Source organism: Squalius cephalus (assembly GCF_949319135.1).
Source record: "Squalius cephalus genome assembly, chromosome: 7".
Lineage (NCBI taxonomy): Eukaryota > Metazoa > Chordata > Actinopteri > Cypriniformes > Leuciscidae > Squalius > Squalius cephalus.
The window spans coordinates 26,003,880-26,023,093 of NC_137128.1; the positions used below are offsets into that span (position 1 = coordinate 26,003,880).

Sequence of the window (19,214 nt, forward strand, 5' to 3'; positions counted from 1 at the left end):
AATTAAAATGCTTTATTAAAACGCTCCTGTTGTAAACTGTATTTTGGCATTTGAGATGGTAAGGTAAAATTGAACCCCAATAAATAAATAAAAAATAAAAAATAAATATATTTTGCATAAATAAAATAAATTCACTATTTAGTGTAAAATAATTACTAAGATATTTTGAATTGTGACATAATTTCAGAACAATTTTCATTTTTATAATGTGAAACGGTCTCATTCTCATTATTGTAACCTTATTTATATTAATACATAAAAATTAAGATTAAAATTAATTGTTTTAATTATAAAACATTAAACAAAAAAAAGAATATTACACTAAAGAAAATCATCATTGAACATACTCTTTATTTAAAACCAGTTTTTATCCTCATCCAAGTAAAATGTTCTCTGTTTCACATCTTGAAGTGATAAGATGGCACTGGGGCCACTGGAATACTTCCATAATTAAGGCTTGCAATATACAAAGACGTAACCGGTTGGGGGGAAATGCAATGATATGGCCAGCAGAGGTCAGAGGTAATGTGTGGAGGAAAAGTGCTGGGAGTCGCATTACGGCATGCTGGAACGTGCGCACCCCTCACCCTCCTACACTTACACAGAAACAAACCCACCTTTCAGGTTCGACCAGATACAAGGCCCCTGATGCTTATGTGCAGCTGCGTTTCATTTATAATGGTTGTCCGAATATGTCTATAGAGCATACAGTACATACATTGTGCACATTTTGAAATGAAATGTGCTTTTATTGCATTTTGGTGTGCAGAGTTTATGGTCATGCACTCTGAGTGTATGTAACTGGAAAGGGAGGATAAATGTCAGCAGACCCATTGGTAAGAATCTTGTTTTACATTCTACAGCCAAAGATATTAATAGAAGAGAGGCAGAGTGATGGTCACCCACATGTGGACCCAACCCTGACAGCCTGAATCCTGTTCCATCTCATGTCTCTGGCCTCACTTACTTCCAGCAGAAAACCATGTTGATATACCACACAGATTAAAACAGTATCGGCATAATAACGTTAATCATGCAACTGTAATTCCAGCTATTGCAATTTCTTGACACATGCCACTTAATCACAGTGTGATTTTATGTTTGAAGTTACTAGTTGATGAAGGACCACTGAGTATTTTTCTCTTCTGAAGTGCCTCATCAATATTGCCAGAGGGCAGTGTGGGAATTTTTTTTAACATTCTGCCAGGCAATGTTGTTTTTGTTGAGTTATGCAATATATGAAACGATAAGGTTAAAAATGACTCGCAAATCCATAATGTGCCATCCAAAAAATATGTTCAGTACCCATTTACCAGCACCCTGCCTTTTCCCCGTCTTACTCACACAAACGTCTTCCACCCCCATCTGGAATGCCTGCATGTCTCAACTACACAAGGAAGCCCTCTATTCACATCACATTAACACAAACAAAAAGAGTCACAAATCAATCTCTCGACCACAAAGACACTTGAAAAGGAAGTATGGACACAGAAAAATCTTTCCAAATATAAGTGACATAAAAGAAAGAAGCTAGTGCAGCCATGAGAATCAGGCCTCTCACATCACATGCAGACATTCCTTCATCCCTCCCGACCCTCCCTCTGAGCCCTCCTCCTCTACCACAAACCTACAACTACTTATATTAATGCAGCCTGCAACCTGTGCATACAGCAACATTTAGTTACAATTATTTATTTAGGTCACCAAACAAACAATTTAAAACAAAAGAAACCTAAAAGTGGTACTAATATAATGCTTGGAAGGATCTAGATTTTTTTACCAATAGCAGGTTTTTGTCAGCTGAACTCCTTTGACCTAAAATATTTACTTGACGTATCCTCTAATGTTTCAATAATTTAACATGTTAAAGGTTCTCTGATGTCGTTTAATTTCCATATGACATGCAGGTAAACAAAATATTTTATATATTTTTTATAGTAAGTGTTATATTTTGATTGTATTTATTTTAAAAAGATTTATTCTAATTTAGCATTTTTATGATTTAAAGGCACAACATGTAAGATTTTTGGATTAAAATATCCAAAAACCACTAGAATAATGTTATATATTTTGTTGACTTGTGTTCTTACAGTATCCCAAATGTTTCCAAAAATCTTTAAATCCAGAGAAACCAGCTATTTTTACCAGTGAAATGGCCCTTGTCATTTTGTCGCCTGTCAATGATGTCGTACTATTTTCGGTTTTACTTCCGTATAAACTATGGAAACACCAAAGCCGCTTTAATAAATTATGTGTTTTATTAGACAGGTGAGCAACTGTTTGGATGCCTTTATCGACAGAAAACTAATTGTTATTTTGCTCAACACGGTTAGTCTTTTTGTTTGAATCTCTTGTTTTCTTGATTAACCGCGAGTAACAAGTTTGTACCCAAAAAGTAAATCAGACAACACTATTATGTCAAGTGGCTAACAGCAAAATCAGAAAGAGCTTTATTTGTAGTAACAGTAATACAGCATTTTCTTCACCATACAATGTTTTAAAATGAATTGTAAGCCATTTAGCAGCACAGTCATCCAGCTTTTATTAATATGATATTATAATATCGATCTAGATTACTGCAGTGTCTCAGAGCAGCCACCAAGTGAACGCACAGAGTAACATTATAACACAACTTACAACACACTCAAATGTTTTTTTTAGTATGATTGTTTTGACCAAGTAAAACAGCGCTGCATTTTAAATTCGCCACAATTTTATTTAGTCAAATAAAGTGACCCGTATGAGTAGTAATTCAGCATTTACAGCTGTTTTATTAGAATGAAATAAAATAATGTGAATTTAAGCGATCAAATATTACTGTAACAAAGTTCAAGTTCAGGGCAGAAGAAGGACTGCGGCATATAAGCATAATAAAACAGAAACGTAAAATGTCCCAGTCGCTCGACCCGTCCCGCTTCACACCACAGTAACGTTAATAAAACTTTAATACATTAGCTCATCCATGAACATGACTTCTGCCTGAGTCCCGTCAGATGTTTTTTCATCGGCTGTGGAGGTAAAAATGACCTCATGATTCCACGCTCATTGAGCACTTCTATTTGTCGGCGTGTTCCTTTAACTGATTATAATAATGATAATAATAATTTAATACGGTTTATTTATTTAATAATTGATTAATACCGTAAAGTGTGATATTTTCTGAGACGGTTATCATACTGTGAAAATCTCATACCGTAACAACCAAGCGACAACTTTCCTGTCTTCCAACACGGAAGTGACTTAAACTGCAATTCATTGACTGGCCACTAGAGACAGAAAGAGAGTCAATCCCAAATTCCCACCATGTTAAAACGCCCAACTTTACAGCAGAAAAATGTGTTTATAGCCTGGTGCAAAAAGTGGTTTTGGTCTATATAGCTAATTTTGCCCTTCATGACAACTGTGAGGGGGGTGAACTGTTTTATAACTCATCCGTTTAAATTATAATGAGCCTTAAAGCTCTGCATAATTAAGGGCGTGGCCATTTGAGTGACCATTTGCCGCTACTGTGACTACTAGTGTTTGTCTGCTATCTGTTAACCGCCACGTCACCTCAGCTAATCCTGCCTCTTTGCCATGTTCGTTTATCCTGGAGTGACGCACAGTGACGTGCTGCCAAGATGGCGATGGCCGGCTCCGCCCACTTTGGGCTTCAAAATGCTCTTCAGAAACCTACGGGTGATGTCACGGACACCACGTCCCTTTTTTTTTTTTACAGTCTATGGTTACAACCCTACACGGGAGTGTTCCCCACCCCACCCCCGCTGTTAGAAAAGTTACTCAGTAAATTTTAAATGAGCTACTTTTTACTTTTACTTGAGTAGATTTTTAGACTGGTAATTTTACTCATACTTAAGTAAAATTTCATTGAAGTATTGATACTTTTACTTGAGTAGAAAATTGTATTACTCTTTCCACCTCTGCAACTCACAAACCCCTTTCAGTTCTATCACAAACCCCACTTAGGAAAACCATGTTATATAGTCTCATCTCTTTTAAGTAATGTAATGGATTCAATACTAATAAAGATTACCATAGTTTTGACTTGTCCCCCTGTCTTTTCAAAAGAGCAAAAAATGCATTTAGAGTAATGCCACTTACAATGAAATGAATGCCAGGCCATATTTACATACATTAAAATACATTAAGATACATAAAACATACTGTACAGACTGTTTTGACGTATAGCCACAAGACCTAAACATTATCATTAACACTCAATAAACACTCAATAAACATTGAGACTAGTGGAATGAAGTTGCTGTTAAGTTGTACTGACCTTGTAAAATTTGTGTTTGTGTAAAATTATATCTAATCTTTTAACTTTGTTGTCATTATGACATAACTCACATTGTATGCACAATGATCAAAATACCAGAAAAGCACTATTTATATAGAGTATAAACAAGTGTTTCACTTCAAAAATAATGATTTAGACAACGTTAGGCTCAAATTATAAACAAGATTTTACAGAATAATAAATTTATGTTCATTCATACAAGCTTCACATTTTGGCTTTTAAACCCTGGGAAACGCCTGGCTTATTTCCTTTGTAGGCATATTACTGTAACTTATTACAGCATATTACTTTAATCTTTTGTGTATCATCATGAGTTAGAAAAAATGATAGTCTATACTTATGAAAAAGTTAAACATTTACATGTTTAAAAACCTCCAAAATCACTGTCTGCCCATTTACCTGTGCATGTTTCCATTGGTGGTGAATGTCTGGTAACATATCGAACACTTGTATGGCCTCTCTCCACTGTGAACCAGCATGTGGCGGTCCAGAGAACTGGCCGAGCTCAAAGCCTTCCCACAGATACTGCAGGAGTGGTCAGTTCCCCCACTATCTGTGTTATGCTGGAGGATAAACGAGGCACAGATGTCATTACACTGAGATATAGTCTACGTATATATAATATATAAAGAAAGTAGTATAAAATATCATCCGTTTCAGTGAAATTCTGATCTACTGATTTTAAAACAAACTAACATGTTAAATCAGATTGCTGTGGTTCAGTAAACAGGTGTACATGTAGGGACGTGTTTGTGTAAGAGTACGCACCTGTCTGATATGCATGGTGAGCTGGTGCTGTGTCATGCAGTTTTTGTTACACAGGGGGCAAATGAAGCTTGAGCGTTCTTCTTTAACTTCCTGTAGTAGACACACAGACAAGACAAGCTTTAGATACAACATACCCATTTTTTATTTATTTATCATAAGTTGGGTGAATTAGTTGCGTTCCCACCAAGTTGTTCGGAGCGGATGACGGTGGTATTGGTAAACTAGTAACCAACAGTAAATAAAACACCATCAGCGGAAACAGCCCATTAGTCATGTGGCTTTAAATTTATTCGTCAAATGCGTTTCTATCTCCCATTATTCGCATCAACTATTCGCCTCAACTTTTTTGCAAATTAAAGGATTTTTTTCGAAATATCAAACATAGCTCTTGATATACTATTATAGTTTTTGTTCATATTTTAATTGGATTTAATTTTTTTGTATTTTCTGTTTTCATTTGATAGTTTTTGTAATTATTGTTATTTTTATTAGTTTAAAAAAATGTCTACTTAGTTTTATTCATTTTAGTACTTCACTAAACGAAAATGAGAAATGTCAACTTGGCAACTAGCTGAAATAAAATAAGTTGAAGTTTTTTATATTTAAATTTATTCAGTAAATGTTAATTTTATTTTAAGTAATGAAATCTTTTTTTTTTCATTAACAATAATAATAACCCTGCTACGAAAGTCATTTTTTATTCTATTTTCTATTCCATTTCCGTATATACACACGACTCAAACATTTTCAAGTATTTCTCTGTTTGAGTATTTCCATTAAATGTATGTATATGTACATATAAAACAGTAAAGAAAATGACTTGACTTGAGTAGTCACAATATGATTTCTTAACATATTAGAAAAAAATATTTATTTGTACTACATTTATACTTATTTTTTTATTGGTAACACTTTACAATCAGGTTTTATTTGTAAACATTAGTTAACTGCATTAGTTTAACTAACAGTGAACAATACTTCTACAGCATTTATTCATCTTTATTAACGTTAATCTCAACATTTACATTTTAAGGTCAAAAGTTGTATATGTCATGAACTACCATGAACATGAATATTTTTATTAATTAACATTAACAAAGGTTAATAAATACTGCAAATATATATATTTCTCATTGTTAGTTTGTTAGTTGGTGCATTTATTAATTTATAAATGTGTTATAATATATAAAATATATAATTTATATATAACATTTAATATAAATTTTATATAAAAATATGACTAGATTTCAACAACACTGCAATGTTTAACTGTGCAATCGTACCCAAGGTGTCCCCTGTACAGAGCTCTGTACAAATTTTATTATATATTCAACTATTCATTTCTAACTATTATACCTCATGAGAGTCATAGAAACTGAAAACACAATAATAAGTAGTGATGTATTAATCAAGCAAAAATCCCAAATCAAATGAAAAATACCTCAACACGTCACTACCCATGACTCCAAAACCCTAGAGAGATGTTTATTTGTCCCCCAGTGAGAGATAAACACAATAGGTAAAACAGATGCAGGATATAGCCTGCCTGATGAAGATAGTATGTGTCAGAGCAGCAGGAGCGGTTGTGTGCTCGCGTCACATGGAGTAACAAGTGGTCTCTCCATCTGTTTCTCCAGACAACAGCAGCACTGGCTGAGGAAGAGCATCACTAATTCAGTGGGCAGTAGAGCAGCGGTGCAGAGTCACTCAGCGTATGGAAATGCAGTTAGGGTTGTAGGAAGGGATACCAGAGGGGGCTGGGAGACTGAAACACCTGTTTTCTCCACAGAGAAGTGTTTCAGTCGAATCCCACACTTTAATTGAAGGCATAAGACAAGCATCGGCTCTCACAAAGGGGGGATTGAGAAAGCGCAAGGACCATTTGTTGCCGCTCATTTAACTGAGTTCATGTAACAGCCACTCTGACTGACTAACAGAGACGGTATGAGGGGGATGAGACAGTCCACTCGTAGACAATCAGGAAAAATCATAACACTAAATATGGCATCTACAAAAATGAGTGTCACTATGCGATTAAAAGAGCCAGTCATGTGTTTTTTCTACTCTAGAACGCGCATGTACATTAGCTGAACCAGCTTGAAAAATATAAAATCACTAAAGAATCAGCTAAAGAAGCTACATTTGAATTTTATAGCTGATTTGAAATTTGTTATTGAAACTCAATCTTGACAAACTCAATCTTGTCTTGGAGATTTGGTTGCATCCGAAATCACATATTTCCCTACTATAGCAGGTGAAAAGCTGGATATAAACAAAGTAGTTTGTCCAAATTCACATTAATCATAAAACAGTACCTGGATAACCTACTACTTCTGGAGAGATTCTGATGTGCACATCTGATGTAAACTTTAATATCCCATGAGGCCACGGGGGAGGATTTGTGTGTGGCAGTGAAGCGACGCAACTGACGCTGTAGGTCACATAATAGTGACAACGAATGTAGTACATCCGGAATACAGTCACATTCATACAAAATACACATTACAAAGTAATTACTAATTCAATAAAAGTACCTACTCAGAAAGTATGTGATTTCGGACACAGCCTTGGTCTTGGTCCCTATTCAAGTAGATGAGATACCAATATGGCTGCCAAGTGGACTGACTAGCTTTCAAAGGACTTTGTTGACTCCACCTCTGCAACCTACTACAGGTGTAGTTATTTAGTGCAGTTGACATTCCCTGAATGAGGTGTACAGTACAATTACAGCAATAATAACATCCGCTTCTGCTCACATATAGCGAATGCTATACCTGATTTCTTCTCCCAGTACGATTGACAGAGGGTGATTTGGTGGTACTTCTGGGAGATGTTTTGGTGGGCTCAGAGTCGACTCCATTGATCTGGCCCACATTCATCACAGTGCTCATCATGGAGTTGATGGAGGACAGCTCCTCCTCTGTTCTGACTCCAGCTTCATCTTCATGCTCTGGTCTGTCCATTCCATCACAGTCTGCTTCTATAAATGACATGATTACTAAATGACCGTGGCATCTTAACCATTACAATGTATCTCTTTAGGGACATGACAATTCAGTCATCATTTATTCACACTCATGTTGTTCCAAAATGTAAAATTGTCCAATCATTTTTCCTGATTCTATGAAATTAGTCTAAAAAGGTCTACTTTTGTATCACAGAAAAAAAAAAAATTTGGGTTTGGAAATGCCTGAAAGTTAGTTAATAATGACAGAATCTTTATTTATTATCTCTTTAAACATGAGTGTGGCATCTCACCTTCAACATATTCTGGTGTATGTGTGGATGGCTGATTGTTAACAGCCTCTTCTGACAAATGAGATTGTTCATTCACATCAGCAACACCAACACCATTGCTGATTGTCTTTTCAGGGGAGGCACTTTCCATTTCTAAGAATGGAGAATTTTTGTTACTCAGGACTCAATATAACCCAAATTATAACAGATACGCCCATTAATGAATTACTTTTCCCATCTGCAAAAGAAGCCACATTGAAATCATTAAGAGATTATATCTTCTGCAGAAGCTGTGAAGTGTTTTATAGGAGCAACTTTATTTAGCACATGCTCTTATTAATTGTTTTCATAGATTCAAATGGGAAAACTAAAGGTTTCTAATTATAACCAAGTTAAAACAGTTGTGCTGCTTAATATTTAAGGTGAAATGGTGATACATTTTTTTCATGATTCTTTTATGAATAGAAAGTTCAGAAGAACAACATTTATATGAAGTAGATTTTTATGTAACTGTCACTTTTGATCAATTTAATGCGCCCTTGCTGAATAAATGCCTTAATCTTACTGACCCCAAACTTTTGAACAGAAGTTTAAATATTGGATTTAAAAAGCTACACTCTTGCCACAAACATCTCATTTTGAACTGAGCGCTATGCATTGAATTGTCTAAAAGTGAAGATAGGAAAAGCACTGGCTGAGGAGTGTTCGAGGCAGCTGTGGGAGTGTGATACTACAGCGAGAGAGGCCCATCCCAGTGAGGGGGTGGTGCAGGGTGAGGAGACGAGGGAGAGAAAGATGAACGACACATACGTGAGAGCACGGGAGGGGAGAGAAGGAGGGGAAGCAGAGATGGAGGAAAACACTGAGAGAAATGTGAAATGTGAGAAAAGTGTAGAGAGAGGACTGGAAAAGCGAGTCGAGGGACTGGGTGCATGTTCAAACGGAAGAAACTTGGAAGTCTTTCTGCTGTAAAGAGAGGAACAGTAGGGGGGTTGGGTTTAGAGTCAAAGCAGGAAGTGGCTGTGTGAGCAGTGGAGGGTAGACGGTTGTCTGCTGTACTCTCTCTTGCTCTAACCATGCGGCCCTGCTGCAGTTAATGTGTGCCGTTGCAGGGTGTGATCTCCTCTGCTGGAGGGGGGAGGGTAGGAAATCCCCCTCCCAGCTCCCACCATCCCAAACTCTGCTCATGTACTTCCACTGGTTGGAAAAGTATGGACAGAGGAGTCCTGACTATTTGTCCTGACTTTTTCTATATTGGATTTTACTTTGAGGAAAAGAGATGCACATATGGAAGGGTTTAATGCGTGTTCACACTGACTAGAAGGCACTAGGTCACTAATAAAGGTACGGTCACATTTACCGTTGCTCTGCGAATTGGAGTCATTTTAATTGGAATCCGTGCGAATTGTGCGACTTGGATTTTTGAGTGATTTCGCTCATGCTCAAGTTTGTCAAGCGATTTGGCCACACTCACCAAAAAAAACCCTGCTTGGTTTGAAAGTGACTTCTGTGTGAGCAGTGCTTCCTACTTAACTTCACTAATATGACTGCACCTTTTAAGCGTTCCTACCTCTGGATGCCCTAACGTTACTGGTGGGACACGTAACTGACCATAGCTTTAAAAAAATATGTTCTCAAATGAGATCTATTCTGCTAGAAATAATAAAAAATTCACAGGGATGTATAAAAATGTCAGTAGTGCATTATGTATCATATAATTAAAATGAACAACTATCAGTGTTTGAATCAAACTCACTTAGAATGACATGAACCCATTTTTTTCCATTGTTTTGCTGTATGAGGGCACAGACAAATCAAATAATCTGTGAAATCTCTATTGTGTTGTCTCTCATTTGCATATAGCTAAGTATGCCCAAATTGCATCGCCAATGGTTGCTGTTGCTTATGTTGACAGAAATCGTCCACTCTCAGATACCGAAGGTTTCGCTATAAAAGCCTTTAGCCATTCAAAAATATAATGCGTCCTTGCTGAATAAATGCATTAATATCTTTCAAAAAAATCCTCAATCTATTGAGAATTTTTATAAGTGAATAAGAGGGATAAATGGATCATTTAGAGTGTGTGGACTAGGCTCAATCAGGCTCACAGATGCAGCGTATAAGTGCTGCAAGCTGAGATAGCAATACAGCATAGATCCAGAGATTATCTGAGATTAATGAGCTGTTATTAGCCAAGCATCTATGGACTAACTGAGAGGGTTAGGATTAAAGACAGTAATTAATTAGCCACTGGAGCTAATGTCGACAGATGGGCGTCAGTTAAACACATCATCATATGGTTCATACATAGGACTAATATGATCGCAAAATATTTGGTATGTGAGACAGAAAATCAAGTGAACTAGCAGGAGGTAAACAAAAAGTTCAAAAAGAATAATTCAAGAAACGATATACACTAACGTTCGAAAGTTAAAGGTTGGTCACCCAAAAATTTAAATTAGACCTTATGCACCAGAGAAACAAGCATCCATCTTTAATATTTTGTCTTTAAACTTCCGTTTTTGCGGTAACTCTGTATAATTCTATGGCATCGCTGTTGAAGAGTAATTAGCTGGAAAAGTTTTTTAGTATTGTAGAGTTAGCGAAAGTTATAATGAGCACTGTAATGTTTGAAGCATATGTCATAACAAATGTCAGTAGACCGGGAAGATTTTAAAACGAGCGGTTCATTCATAAATCCGTAAGATATTACCTTCATGCTGTGGAAATACAAGCCGGAAGACAGAACACAACGAGTGCGGCGCTGAAAAGGGGCGGAGCTACATAAGGTCTATTTATGTAAAGGAAAATCTAGATTTCCACCCATTTGATTTGTTGTTGTGAGCGGTTGCCAGGGTGTTGCCATGAGACTGCTAAAGCATTCTGAGTGACATTAGCAAGTTGCATTGTGGTTGCCAGGGTGTTCTGGGCAGTTGTGTGCTGGCCCAAGTCAAACAAACCCACTCCCAGGTTTCTATGATATTCTCATCCCTAGGTAATACTTCGTAGTGGTTTGTTTTGATGTTAAAGCTATATAAAATAGAGCATAAAGAAAAGTATGGAAAATAATATAACAGTGATGCTAGCTTAATAAGCACCAGTAATAATTCAAGAAACATTATACATGTAAAAGAACAAAAAGGACAAATAGAAAAAAAGGAGTGCTGATGCTCTGATACACACTGTCCAGGCAAGCACATGACCTCTTACATCTACAGGCTATAAAAGTGTCTTAGTTAATGGGAGTGTGGGGATTATACAGACCTTCCCTCCTACTGGGAACAGATAACACTGGATAATGATGAGTCCATCTGCCCCTGACCATCACTCTCTTTTACACACTCACACTACAGTAGGAAGACAGAAACCAGAAGAAGAGGTATATGTGCCCATTCACTGAACCTCTGAAGAAAACATGAGCTATGGTCTAAAACCTAGTGAGCAGCCTATATAGACAGCTACCTTTTAAGGCAGCATCTTAACTATCATGAAACCACATATGTGACAGATCTGAAAAGCTCTACATTAGTGCTCTGCACTGGAAACTCAACTCTTAATTGATTCCAACAGAATTAGGCATTAGCATGTTGCTAAGCTAACAAACAATACTCTACCAAACATTAAGAAAACATTTCTGCGTATTACCAACATTTCTCTCTCCTCCACCATCTTGGATTTATTCTTTTCGGTTTGTTGCAATGCATTCTGGGTTTGCTCAACAAGGTTTTGGAGCACAGTAATAAACTTTCTCAAATCCCAAGGAATGACCCAACAGCATGAATGCTCGCAGTAGATTTATGTTTTCATTCAGAATGTTCTTGACTATTTTGTTCCTCTTTTCGTTCATAAGTACACAGAGGAGTGGAAAGTCTGAACACCCTCCCCCCCCCCATGTTCCACCAGAGAGAAAGCGGGGAACTTGTGCATTTCCTGTTTGGTGTGGTGGCTGGGAAGTTCTGGGGAATGCTGAGCCATTATTCTCCTTTGCTTCCTCTACACTGCAGATCCCCTGTTCTTCCCTGTTATCATCCTCCATCTTACAGGCCATCCTCCATCTCACTTATATTCCTCCTCCCAACTACCTACCCTCCATCTCTTCTCACTTTCAAAAATTAGCATCTCAACATACGAAATACTATTTGATATCTTAATAAAGATGTTCCATACCAACACACACAACCTATGTACAATTTGAAATAATCTTAAATGGATAATTCACACAAAAATTAAATTCAGTCTTCTAATCCTATATGACTTCCATGTTTTTGTCCGTACAATAAAAGTCAATAGGGTTCAATGTTGTTTGGTTCCCAATGTTTAAAATAATCCTTTTATGTTCCACAGACTAAATTAAGTCTTTCAGATTGTTAACAACATGAAGGTGAATTAATCTTTTAATAAAGGTTCAGCAACACCTCCTGGATGTACTGTTGTCAGGCAACTCTGTATTGGCATACAAATGGAATAATAATTTTATTTAAAATATTTTATGCCTACAGTGTAAAAAAAAAAGAAAGAAAAAGAATCCTGCTAAATTTATGAATATTTAAAAACGGCAGCTGTCGTGGCCAAGACATTCACCATAAAAATATGATGAGAATGTTTCAGGTATTATTGGAATTATACTGGTGCCTGTATGTTTTACAACTTATAACCATATTAAGTAATATGGGGTTAATATACCAATACTTGATTGACAAAAAAAAAAAAAAAAAAAAACTAAAATGTACTGATAACCACCATGATAATACAGGTGGTACAACAGAAAACCACATGATGAATCAGAGTTCATAAAACATGTCCAATACTCGAATATAGACGGTGCACAGTGTCATAACACTATCAGGGTAACACACTAAAATAATACAATAAATATTCACTAAATAAATTCAAATGCAACCCAAAACACCCTAATGTACATTATTACTGATAACAAAAATAAGAAAAAGCAAAACTATTTATATAAATATAATCACATGTAATTTGTGATGCAGGGATTTCCTTTTACTGTTTTTCACTGTAAATTATACAGCACTTACCATAAACCATAAATTTGTCCGTATTTTACATATAATGCAATGTTAAACCATTTTCAGTTTTTCATCCTATGTGGTAATGTAACTTACTGTTAGCCAATTAACACGATTTTACAGTAGAATTTATTTTTATGTAAAAATCACACATTTTTTACAGTGTATGGATAAAGGGATTTTAATCTAAACCCATCACCTAAACACACACACACACACACACACAGAATGGTCAGTAGTGTCAAGTGCCTTTTGAATATTTACCCATTTTAAGATTTGGGCTAAACACGTCACAGGGTCATGGAGTCACAGGGTTACGGGCACAGGATGAGGGACAGCGACCTCTGCTCATACTAAAAGAAAGCAAAACACACACCCACACACAATTACTACACACACAATGCAAGTGTTACACTGCAAGAAAGCCGTATACACCAAGCGAGTGTTATGTTTAAAAAAAGCACACATAACACAAGAGTTAAAGGGAGCTGAGTAAGCATGAAAATGAATGCGAGGTGTTTCCCTTCGGGATTAAAATGAGAAATCCTTCAGGCTATGAGGGGCTTGTGGATTCAGAGCACGTTTTCCCATGAGGCGAGGTCCGGGAAGAGACAGCGGGCTGAAAAGGCCACATGAGAAAGAGTGACATCATTTCAGATGTGCTCTCTGTAGTGTAAAGGTAACAGGAGAGATCCAGCCTCAGGCCTCTTGTTCAGCTGGTAAACTGAAACGGGCTGCCATCACATAACACAAAGTCACATGCACTGCCAAGTTTCCTCTCGGGTGAGCGCAGGAGCCAGTGCTACAGGCATCTGTATGGAACATTACTACTGCTTTTACAACAGCATATCACAAGAGCTGGTATTAAAAGACCCAAGAACAAAGGGAGGCAGAAGAGTGTGAGGATGAGGGGATAGAGAGACGGATGACGTTACGGAGATGGATGGAAGGCAGATGGATGAAGCTTAAGGTTGTCAGGATGTGCAAAACAGGCTTATTTCAAATTATCCAGTCAGGAAAAACATATTTTTGTCTGACAGACATTCATGTGATACCATGGACCCAAATAAAGTGGGTTAAAGTGTAAAGCGTGGACATTTTTTACAGCAAATAAGCTAATGTGATACGGCATGATGGAGCTTATGCGGGCAATACAAAATTGAGTTCCCCAGTTCAATTCACACTTTTGTTTTTTGTCTCCTCTTAATAAAGTTTTGTGTTCCTCTAAGGTTTTGATTTTGTCCAAATTAATCAGAGAAAAAAATATGTGTAATGACAATAATTAAACTATTTTAATTAAAGCATATTCTCAATGAAAAAAAAGACAGTTTTTGTCTTTTTTCATCATTCATACATCTTTTTTCTACATCTTTTTGCACATTATTGTCAACTAAAATGTTATTTACACTAAATAAAAAATGTTATTTTCCACTGTGAAAGTTAATCGCTCAAATCGCTCAATCGCTCTGTAAAAAAATTTTTTTTAGTAAAAATACTACAAAAATGTATTAAACTTTCTACAACAAATGTTTTCAACATTGATAATAATGAGAAATGCTTATTGAGCATCAAATCAGCATATTCGAATGATTTCTGAAGGATCATGTGACACTGAAGACGGGAGTAATGATGCTGAAAATTCAGCTTTGCCATCACAGGAATAAAGTGCATTTAACATATATTTAAGTAGAAAACAAATATTTGAAACTATAATAATATTATTTCACAATAATATACTGTTTTTACTGTATTTTTGAAAAATAAATAAATGCAGCCTTGAGCATAAAAGACTTCTTTCAAAAACATCAATAAATGATACAGACAAAAAACATTTGAATGGTAGCATATATGCAATTTTAGTCCAAAAGCAACAATGACAAAAGCTAATACATTTTACATAATAAAACACTGACTAAATATAAAAAACATTTTCATCAAAAATTAATAAATAAATAATGACTCCAAAAATGTTTTAACAACTCAAGGTATGTGTTCGGTTCCCAGGGAATACTGATAAAAAATATAAACAAATGAATAAATGTAAAAGTAAGCAGGTCAGGAAATAAGCACGTCGCTGGTACAAAAGCTCTTAAGAAGGCCAAAACAACAGGGGGGGGGGAAATGGAAAAAAGAAAGAGTGTGTGTCTGAAGCAAGAGTGTGTCAAAGCTCTTGCATCCCTGTGTGACAGGCACAGGCAAGTGTTGGATTGTGGGCAGGTGTTGGCTCATGGGGCTATCGCGTTCTGCTGCCTCTACACTCCACACTGTTCCTGTATCAGTTTCAGCATGTGTGTATGTGTGTTTGTGTTGAGTGGGGGAGGTGTCAGAATAGAAGGGTCTCGGTGGGGATGGGGGCTACAGTGCTCCGAGAACCAGGAGGAGGATTCCTGACAAGAGGAGAGGTTTCTGGTTTAACTGGTTCTGCTGCTCAGCTCTCTCGCTCTCTCTTTCTCTGGGTGGTTCTCCTCCTCCTACATCCTAACAAACATCACAAACTTCTGCTGCATTTCCTGCACAATTTCCTTTTCTGCAATCTTATCCAGGCAAAAAAAAAAAAAAAAGTTCAAAATGATTAATATTAAATTAGAGTCATATTTATCATTAGAGCATTATACAAACCTGTATCGTAATTCTTCTTCATATAAATAAAAAAAATAGAAAATCTGTGTTTTACAACATAATAGCTAGTTTCTAGCAACTCTAAATATGGTTTAGGTGTTTGGCCAACTGGAGAACCAGCTGTTGGGCACCTGGCTGAGCTGGCAGACCAGCTTGGACCAGATAGACACCAACTATCATGTTCCAAAACACAGCTATCGCTTTAGGCTGGTTTCAGCTGGATTTTCCAGCAGGTGAGGGAGTAGTTAAAGACCGTGACAAATCAAGAAATGTGCTTGAAACTCTGATTGGAATGACCACAAGGGGTTAACAGGGAAGAAGAGGAGGAGGCCCTTGGCAAAGCAGCACTCAGCTGTCACTCCAAACAGGTGGCCCTGACGTGACCTTTGGCTTTTATTGCATACAGCAACCATTTTGTTTCAGGCAACCAGGCCAGGAGCTCCAGCAAAAACCATGACATCACACATGGAGGATGAACTTCAGTGAGAAGTCAATAAGATCCAAAAATATGGTTTGGATGAAGGGATGCTCACGGTGTTTGATGCATGTGCTACTGGCTATTACGCAATCTTAAAAAGGGCCTACAATTTTGAGCGATGGTGAAAACTATGTCATGTTATGGCCAATTTTAAAATGGTAAATGGACTGCATTTATATAGCGCTTTCAACAGACCCATGGCCACCATGGCCACCATGGTGTTCAGTCATTTTAATATTTAGTGTTATTTTAGTATCACTGATATACCATAATAGTTTTTGTTAATATTTTCAATTAGATTTTTTATATATATATTTTGTGATCATGTTTCATTTTAAATGAAAATGAATGAAAACTATCATTATGTTTTAGTTTATTAAGCTTTAGTTATTTTAGTAGGCCTACTTCAACTTAAACGAAAATTAGAAATGTTGCCCTGCCAACTAGCTGAAAGTTTTTATTTTATTTTAGTTAATGATTTTTTATGGTTTTATTCTGATATTCATTTCAGATTTGCAAAATATTGCTTAACAGTGTTATTAAATTATGACTGTTTTATAAACATTAATAATTTTAAACAAAAGTGAGGCGAAGGTAATCAAAAAGGTAAAAACAGAGGAAAAGAGCATGAACAATTAAATATCAAATTCTGAACAAAACTGATATATACTTTAAAAAAAACTGGTACTTACATTGTGTATCAAGTTATATATTGTGTAGTCATATACTAATGTACTTCGTACATTTCTCTCTTACATGAGAGAAAACGACACTGAACAACACACTGATTTTTCGTTATGTTTTTGGCTAATTGAAAACTTTAATTTCGGTTCATTTTCAGTGATCCGCTAAAATATTAATTTTGGTGCATCACTAATGTCAAGATTATTTTAGAGAAGAAAAATTCACCTCTTGGCAGCAACCCACATGCAAACCCTCTTTTGGTCTGTGCAACCAGAGCGTAACCATCCATTCACTGTGAGGAGACCCTAACTTCCTCTGTCACATACAGCTGCTGTCCTGTGATGTGACACACGCTGCAGTATAGCAGACTGAGCTCTCTGAACTACCACCCATTTCCAGCACTGTGCATTCCAGGCTATTTAAAACTCAATCCCAGTGCAGATTTACCCAAGCGTACACTTCTGGTCATTATTTCACAAACCTCCCCCCGACCCCACCACCACCCTGATCTCTCTCCATCTCACCGTCTTTCTCTAAACCCATCTGCAGAAGAGGGCCATCCTCTGCAGCGGAATGAATCGTTCGGTGAAGGATTTGAGGTTTGAGGCCTCACAGACAGCCACTGTCTCGGGCCAGACAATACAGTGTATTGCCCAGTGAGCTGAAGTAGGTCAGAAAGTGTATTTGGCAGTGTAACGCATGTTTACGCTCGCTGTCTCCACTGCAGAACTCGCAACCTCCCGCCTGCACGCATGCATGCCAGCTCCCTCTGCTCCTGTGTCTGTTATATCCACCCCGACCGGCCCTCTGTCCTTCTCCACCCACCTTCAACTGAGTCCTTATCATCAGACACAGACTTTGTCTATTCAGCACACCCACTCTTGCGCCTCTGAATGAGCATGCATGCATGCATGAGCTCGCATGCACGCAGACTACTTCTGCATAAAATGAGTCACCAATGGGGCTTAATTATAAACTACACATGGGCTTTTCATCTCAAGAATGTTCTTCTGCTCAAATGTGACCGTTGTGTCCATCTCCTCAGGGCAACCCTGATCAAAGTACAGGGCCACATCACTGAACGCTGGTCACCATAGAAACCACCATTCACTGACTCCTCCACAGAGTCCCACCCCCGAAGCCCCACCCCTCCTCGAGGGCCCTGCCGTTTAATACGACCAATCCTGTCAGAGCAGTCAGGTGACACTGCAAGGCTTATTTGAGCAAGTAACTGCTGGAAACAGCCGGAGGTTGTCTGTCAACCACATGGCGCTTGTCAAAAGCTAGAACGGAGAAAAGCAAACTGCCTTTGCGAAAATAATCCACTGTGCTCGCGCATACACAACAGCCATTGCTGAAATAAGTAAGACTTTGTGTAAGAGCGGCTCTGGTGCCAGTGGAAAGACCGCTATTCTGAGGGTGTAACATACAGGAGACGTTTGGAAGGGGGAAGTGCAAAGATGGTCTCCATTCAGCGTAAGCCATTAGGATTAAAGGGTTAGTTCACCCAAAAATGAAAATTCTGTCATTAATTACTCACCCTCATGTCGTTACAAACCTGTAAAAGTTTCGTTCATCTTCAGAACACAAATTAAGATTTTTTTTTTTTTTTACTGAGCTATTTCCATACTACACAACAACCACTTTGACGCTTCAAAAAGTTCATAAAGAGATTGTAAAACTAATCCATATGAATTGAGCGGTTTAGTCCAAATTTTCTGAAGAGACTCGATTACTTTATATGATGAACAGATTGAATTTAGGCTTTTATTCACATATAAACATTCATCAACTCACACATCAGTTGTGGTAAACGGAGGCTCAAGCATGTTCGCTTGATGTTGCGAAAACCAATGAGGTTCATTCTCTTGTTACGCAGCATGTCTGAGCTATAACAAGAACAAATGGAAAGCAAAATGGATAAACAGCTGGTACTGTGTGTCGTAATTTCCGGAGCTATACAATACAAGTTTGCGGTAGTTTAGGGACATCGGGAGAAAAGCTGAGTCATGGAGACATATCTCAATTCAAGTTGGAATGTCAGGTGCTGTCGCTTGCTTCTTAGCATGGGACAGATACATATTTTGCTGCTGACCAA

At 37.2% G+C, this 19,214-nt stretch overlaps 1 protein-coding gene across 4 annotated transcripts in view; it reads right to left on the reverse strand.

Annotated features, from left to right (window-relative positions):
• The window catches only part of rreb1b (ras responsive element binding protein 1b), a 35,424-nt gene that overhangs the window by 7,797 nt on the left and 8,413 nt on the right, over window positions 1–19,214 (reverse strand). For 2 of the 4 annotated variants that reach the window (XM_079875171.1, XM_079875170.1), the window contains exons 2-5: window positions 8,327–8,458; window positions 7,843–8,048; window positions 5,069–5,158; window positions 4,700–4,863 (exon numbers count right to left, since the gene is read on the reverse strand). In XM_079875171.1, coding sequence (XP_079731297.1) covers window positions 4,700–4,863; window positions 5,069–5,158; window positions 7,843–8,048; window positions 8,327–8,458 — 592 coding nt within the window. Of the gene's footprint in view, window positions 1–4,699; window positions 4,864–5,068; window positions 5,159–7,842; window positions 8,049–8,326; window positions 8,459–13,599; window positions 13,689–19,214 lie in introns of those variants that run through there. The other 2 variants (XM_079875172.1, XM_079875173.1) reach the window with 2 other exon arrangements.